The sequence below is a fragment of the Pleuronectes platessa genome, chromosome 11 (genome assembly GCF_947347685.1).
Source record: "Pleuronectes platessa chromosome 11, fPlePla1.1, whole genome shotgun sequence".
Lineage (NCBI taxonomy): Eukaryota > Metazoa > Chordata > Actinopteri > Pleuronectiformes > Pleuronectidae > Pleuronectes > Pleuronectes platessa.
The window spans coordinates 14,570,205-14,577,381 of NC_070636.1; the positions used below are offsets into that span (position 1 = coordinate 14,570,205).

Genomic DNA, 7,177 nt, shown 5'->3' on the forward strand with positions numbered 1-7,177 from the left:
CCTCACTCTCCTTGAAAATCAACAGAAATGTTGAGCTGTCCTTTTCTAATACCAGCTGAAAAGGTTTTTCGATCCCTGCTTATGAGATTATAACAGACACAGTTTCCGTCTATCACATTGCTGGTTCACTTTGGTGCAAAGCTAATAGTTTGGAGTGTCTGATGCAACAGTGCACTACAGTGGGGGTGTTGATATTATGGAAATAAGAGCTGTGGGCTGTGCTTAAGGATTGAAGGGCAGTGTAGGATTATGTCAGCTGCTCTGTGCAGTGAGGGGAAGCTTCACAGGGAAAACAAATCAAAAGACTGAATTTTTGGGTAACACAGTGCACGGGGCTGTTTTCCTCTGCATCAATCGACTTTTTTTTTTTGTGCTGGGTTGGAAAATGTGCGGCTTGGAGAAGGGATTCTTCGACAGTAGCTTTAGATTGATATAAGAGCGTTATCAACCTTTTCATCGATCTTCGAGGAAGCTGAAATGTGTATTTCCTAAAAGGCTAGAGCTCAGATCTACATATTATTCCTGCAGGTTTGTGCTGCCTTATATCATCCCTGCATCTGTGGCACGGGGATAATAGAAGGTGGAGAGCTGACAGTCAAAAGCCGCTCTGTCTCATCAGCGTTGATGGATGTAGGTTAGGTGGAGGCGATGGGCCGGCCATGCGACCCTGACTGACAGCACCTCACACAGGCAGGTTGGCAGTCCCCACTGAGCATGTGCGTAATAACCCCCCCCCCCCCCCCCCCCGTCCCTGCACCCGGCCCTGTCATGGTTCTGGATGTAATAACCACGCCTCAACAACTGCAATGATCAGTGTTCTACCCCCCCTCCTCCACCACCATTCTCCCTCTTTCATCCCCATGCCGAGGAGACAGGGGGCCGGGCTGACAAGGTGAACATGTGTCTGCCATGTTGATCGTGGGTCGGCCATGTTTTGGTTTAGGTTGCAACATCTACTAAATGAGGTCAGCATAACAAAATAAGGAAATAAAGAAATTGCTTTTCTGACTTAGCAGAAATATTCCCTCAAAAAATAACTAATCCTAAAACGTTGACATTGATTAAATTTGCATGTCACTTAAGTACATAAGTTCAATGTAAAGGAGTGATATGATTATATAAAGTTCAACTATACATAAACATATACAATAAACACATGTTTTATGTTCTATTGCTTAAAAATGAATATTATAATCACACTGACGTATTGTTGAGACAATTGTAAAGGCTAGCATAGGTAGCCACACATAAAGCTAATTTGAATCAGCTAAATGGGTCAGGTATCTTGTCCCACCTCTCAGCTTTAAAATCATTTCAATATTTCTTCCTTTTTGACCTTGACAGATCTAGCATTTTATTTGCATCCTACATAATAATACTACTATATACTATTATGAATATTTGTAGATCATCTACATCATATCTATATTAGTTTTGTTTTATTAAACTCCAAAGCTGACAACGTTGTACTACACGCGTGGAGCACCAAGTTTTGTTTTAAAATGCATAATTCCTCACCACTGCCCTTTTGTTAATTGAAAAAGCTTTTGTTCACTGCCTTCACATTGTTCACCGGCGCTACCAGACAACGTGCTATTATGAACGTACATTTTGTAATGGTGTCTTGCTCAAACAATGAAGGCCTTTAATCCCTGCAGCTTTGATGTAAAAGGTCTCCTGGTTGTAGTAGTAGTCAACCCTGAACACATCATAGCGGGGAGGGGAAATTATCTACCCTCAACCTTTTTAATGTTGTTTCATGCTTGAAGGCATGTTCATGTGTTTCGAGGAAGTAGCTTTTGACGAGAGTAACAAAAGTAAGGGGTGGGACGTCGGTTGCATACTTTCAAATTGTTGCCCTGCTTTTGCTAGCTTTTCAATGATTACCAACCCTAGCTTTAATCAAACTATTGCAAAAAACCAATAGGACAGATTTGTTTGTCTAAAAAAACCTATTTGGAGTGGAGTTTTATAAATGATATACACCATATTAATTACCACTCGCTTTCTCACCAGCACAAGCGCACCTCTGTCCTCCCTGATTCTCACTAATGTGTTGCCTTATACAGGCCATGGGGGACACATCCCAGTACAGCTGCAATACCAAAACAACTGTAATATGAAAATACTAAAAACCTAGTTTCATATATTTCTTTAATGATTTGATAAATTTCCTGTTTTAAGATCTAATTTGACCTATGACCTGACTGCAGCTACAAGAAAAATGTATCTCATTCTGCTTTTTAATGTATCACATTAATAATTCCCCGCTAGATAATGTAATCACCTGCCTGGGTGACTGAGTTCAAGAGTCATAAGGTCAGATGCTGCGTCCTCTCAGCAATAACTGTCAGTGCTGATAAAGTCCCTCATCAATAGATCGGCCATTACTCCCGCCATATATCACAATGGGCCGCAAGAGGAACTGAAACTACATCTGCCAAGGCTGCTCTACATAAACAGGGGCCCCTGCAGCATTGACAGGCCTGTCACTGTGCTATGGACGCTCTGTTTTACATATTTCTGTCACACACATGGGAGATGCTTGCTTCTAGCGCTGTCTCCCCTGATGAATTGACTTCCTGTTTGGCCCACCATGCACATACCTTGGCTCCGGTTCCAAACAGAACCCGTCACATTAACACAACGCGTGCACGTCGCCGCCGTTTACATCACACCGGCAGAGACAGAGTGGCTTTTATTTATCAGCGTGATAGTAAAAGATGCTCGTCACCGCCAGCACAGAAACACAAACCTTCAGCAAAAACAGTCCCTTTCAGAAAGAGAGCCGGACCAAAAATAGCAGCATGAGCAGCAGGGGCATTGTGTAATGCGTTCTCTTGTGTTGTACCGTGCACACAACAGAGCCCTCGAATCAATACACCTCCCTCACATGCTGCTGTGAGAGTGCACGGGGCGGTTGGTCTTATTTCCACTTCAGACCACATGTGACTGAAGTGGTTTTCAGTGAGAGCTGCAGTGAGCGAGCTGTGGCGGACTGGGAGATAAATGAGGGGACAGTCGCCTCTGATCACAGTGGACAGTTCACTCGAGCAATTAAAAAGGCCTCCCCATCAGAATTGGATTGAATGCCCATGATCACATGACTGACCATAAACCGCCTGCTCCTTGTGCTGAGCGTGCACTGATGTGATTTCTGCTGAAGCTACTCCTTCGTATCAAATTTGGGGTTTGCACTCTGAAGCCAATTTCAACATCACCCTCCATTCTGGCTCTGCATAGATCAGATGCTATTAACATATACCGGGTTATACAAAACCATAGAAGTGAGTCGTTTTCTAAGGATGTTTATTTGTACCTTGTGATATAGTTATAGCTATCATACATGTATCTTTAATAAAAATGTATCTAATGAAACTAAAAGCTCATCAAGGCCCAAAAAAGATATACGCCGGCCCTATATATGTACACAACCAAATCCACAGTACATTTACATGGTTGTATGCACATACCTGAGCATAACTCAACAATGCAGTTTTTCTTCTACTCGTAATCCAGGTTTGGTCCATGAAAAAAAAAGGGAAGAGTACAGCCTATAGATGTTAAAATGCTATTAGTGATTTTTAGACCAGCCCATGAATGGCAGTGATGTTAAGCGCTGCATGTTTGCACGTTCATGTCCTACAAAAAAAATAGAAACAACCTCTGGAGCCTTTGTCCCATTCATTTTAACAAAAATATCTAGAGCAGTCTCGTCCACACGTACAGGCAGGTTAGTGGCCTCAGAAGCTGGAGACTCACACTGATTTTTAAGGCATACAAATGGCCTAAAAGGAAAAAAAAACGCAGAGTTAGTGTTGAAAGGGGGGGGGGGGGGGCAGTGTTTACAGAAGAAGGGATGTCTCCTCTTTTCTCAGGCGTTGGAGCAAGAGATGAGTTCAGACCTGCGTGTTATCCGACCTGCGGCACTGAGTCTGTGAAACACACCTCCAAGGGTCAGTGTGCGCGCGAGGGGTGATGATGGCGACGATGGGAATCAGGGCCGGATCACTCTCCTCTCATGATCGTCCGAGGGACGGTGGCCGAATCTGCAGCCGCCTGCTCCGGGTCAGTCTCTCCATCACCCCCAGTGCGCGCCACCCTCTCCTCCTCCTCTTTCTCCCCTTCGCCCTCTGGCTCCGCGGTGTCCTTCAGGATGTGTTGGCTCACCCGGGGCTGGGGCTTGCTTTGCGTCTGTTTCCCCGAAGTGCCCGATCTCTCCGTGGATGATGCGTAGAGTCTTCCCTCCTCCTGCCGCTGCGAGTGCGCAACCTCTGCCCCGGGCGAGACGGCCACGCTCTCGGCCATGTCGTCCACTGGAACCCCGCCGATGCGCGGCTGTGCGGGGCTGCTGCTGCCGCGGTGGTGCCCTGCCTGGTGGTGTGGTTCAGAGACAGTGGCAGCCCCGTCTGCGTTGAGTTCCACTCCGACACGGTGACGCTCGTGGACACGTTAGTGGAGATGTTGGCGCTGGGGGTGACCCCCTCTGGCACCCCCGGCCTCCCCGCGGAGGAGGACGCACTAGTTGGTTTCCAGATGAGGCTGTAGTAAATAGCCAGGATGATGGCTGCTAAGGACACGGACAACACATATGCAAACACGGTGGCTAGTCTCACCCACTTCTTGTTCGTCTTAGCAGCCATCTTAGCCTTTTTGTCCCCCGTGTAAGTGGCAGGTTTGCCCCTCTCCACATTGGGCATGAAGTCCCGCTCTCTCATGTTGCCCCTGTTTTTCCCTCGATGCTCCACCGCCCCCTCCGTCTTGAAGGCTTCTAGTTATCCACAGTCCAGGAGAAGATGGGAGGCTGAGCGATGAGCACACCGGGGATGCTGGTCCACCTCGCACCGCAGGAGCGTTGAGTACAGCCCAATTGATTTCTGGTGATTCACTGGATGTCAAAAGCGCTGCCTCTCACACTCGACAGTGCACCATTGCGTTTCATAATGGACATCAGGCAGATCCACGGGGCTGAGTGCGCGTCTCAGCATCCGACAGCGGCGGGACGAACGTCTCCCTCCCCCCAGGAGGCTACTACAGGCCCACGGCGGATCCGCAGTTTGTGGACATTGATGTCATTTATTGAAAACGATTAAGTGAGCGCCACAGCCCACGGTGCACAGCTGTCCGTCTCATCCAGAGAATGAAGTGGCTGGCTCAGCTAAAAATACTGGGGAGGGGGCGGGCGGTGGCTCTTAAAGAAGCAGCAGCTGTGTGTGCAGCATCCACACACGCATACACACACACACACACACACACACACACACACACACACACACACACACACACACACAATCAACACACACCACACACGCACACACATACAGAGCAAACAGGATGCTGTAGCTGGGATGAGGTGACGCTGGAAAGTGTTAACCTGTCAGTATGGAAAGCTGTCAACACATGTGCCATAGTCCATTCAAAAACATACATTTATGACGTCTATAGGGATTTGTGGATAAACAGATTGACAGTGCGTATGACAGTTATATGTTTTGCTTCTGGATCGTTCCGGACCTCTGGGTACCTGTTGGCACCGTGCGTCATTTCAGCACAATGGACAGCGCCTGGGTTTCTCACTGCGCATGTCCTGTTGGAAGGTGTTGATATGAAACAGGTAAAGCAGGACATGTGACCAGTGATGAACACAACTCACAGCTATAAGTAAAACATATATTTGTCTATGCATACATTTACATTTCTTCCTTCATAAAGATGCTATTGTACTGTTTCACATAAGCGTAATTACATTCAGTATATACAACATATTGCATATATGTATTAATCCTTAAATATAAGTATACGCTGTTAATGTTTCCGCTTTAAAAAATCCTCGATAAATGTTGTGGTGTCCCCTTGAAGATTGAAAGATATTCTGATGCCAAAATCTGACACTTAATAATCCTCCTTATCTAAAGGACGACTATTAAGTGGTTTGCAAAATCATTGCTTACTGATAATGGGTATTTATCATTTATTTACCACAGTTTGTATCCTCTCAATAGACTACTCCACTAGTGAATTATGTCAAACCTATACACTAAATAATATCTGCCTACCCACCTACCTACTCACCTACCTACCTGCCCATCTTATTGTACATGTCTCCATGTAGCAGAGGAAGCAAACACTGCACAAACACATCGGGGAGATGGGAGGAAGATAGTGATATGGCGTGATTTGTTTGTCTGTTATCTCTAAATGACAGTGTATTAATATTAAAAACACGAGTGTGTTAAATGAACGTAGCCTGTGGTTGTTCACCAGATGTCTGTCCTCTGGTCCCTGCCCGGCTGAAGCTTTGCATCAGATAGGACATGGTCTGAGTGTTTGTTTGAATGTTATCCAAATGACCCGGAGTGCTTTGTTGAAAGGGCAGTCAGGATCCTGACCACAGTAATAAATAACACTGTGTTATGACCACAGACAGGTGGCAGTGGCATTATTTGATAACAAACAATAAGCTGATGAGTCCTCTAATTCCAGGTGACTTGCTGTAATTGTAAATTATAACGTGTACGGATCATTTATTAACACTAAACAAGGAAACAAATGAGGTAAATGAGCGCTCACACCAGCTAGTGCTATATAAAAACCACTTATTAAAGGGTCAGTTCACCCAAACTACAAGAAAAACCTCTTCTCACTTACGTCTAGTATCTTAGTATCTTACTTTTGGTGGTATTTGCCAAAGTTTGAGTCTGAAATGTTTGCTTCTAGTCCAACACAGTGGATGTGAACAGAATTATTATTCCACCGATTATATTTTATATTTAAAATGTAATATTTAAAATTACAATATTGTTGTCCTAACCCAGTTTACTAGTGACATCAGGAATTAGTTCCAATTATGTTTGTGGTGATGTCTGTGTTTTTTGGAAAAGAAGCTGCTTTAAAAAATTTGGTGCCTACAGAAAAATTTCTGTAAGCACCAAAAACAAATATAACTTTCATCTCCACATTACGTTAAAGCTGTTCCGTGGCTACATGTTGGATGAGGTAAAGAATATGTTTTGTTTTCGTAAACCGGGTGAATTAACCATTTAATATCAGCGTAAAACCTGTGTTTTCTCTCATTCTCTCATCATCCCAATCCATAGCCCTGACTCTGCAGGCGTCACACCCACCTCGAGTCAAGTTGCTTATTTGTATGTTCAGCTTAATTTGCAAGGCATATTTC

The 7,177-nt window shown here is 44.9% G+C and overlaps 1 protein-coding gene across 1 annotated transcript; it reads right to left on the bottom strand.

Annotated features, from left to right (window-relative positions):
• Positions 1–4,166: 4,166 nt before the first annotated feature.
• On the bottom strand, positions 4,167–5,145 carry LOC128451112 (uncharacterized). Its single transcript, XM_053434883.1, has one exon. The coding sequence runs from the start codon at positions 4,716–4,718 to the stop codon at positions 4,167–4,169; it is 552 nt and encodes a 183-aa protein (XP_053290858.1). The 5' UTR covers positions 4,719–5,145.
• Positions 5,146–7,177: the final 2,032 nt, after the last annotated feature.

Bases quoted from the DNA above. Each gene is read 5' to 3' on its own strand.
- LOC128451112 (XM_053434883.1), bottom strand. From the start codon at position 4,718: ATGAGAGAGCGGGACTTCATGCCCAATGTGGAGAGGGGCAAACCTGCC.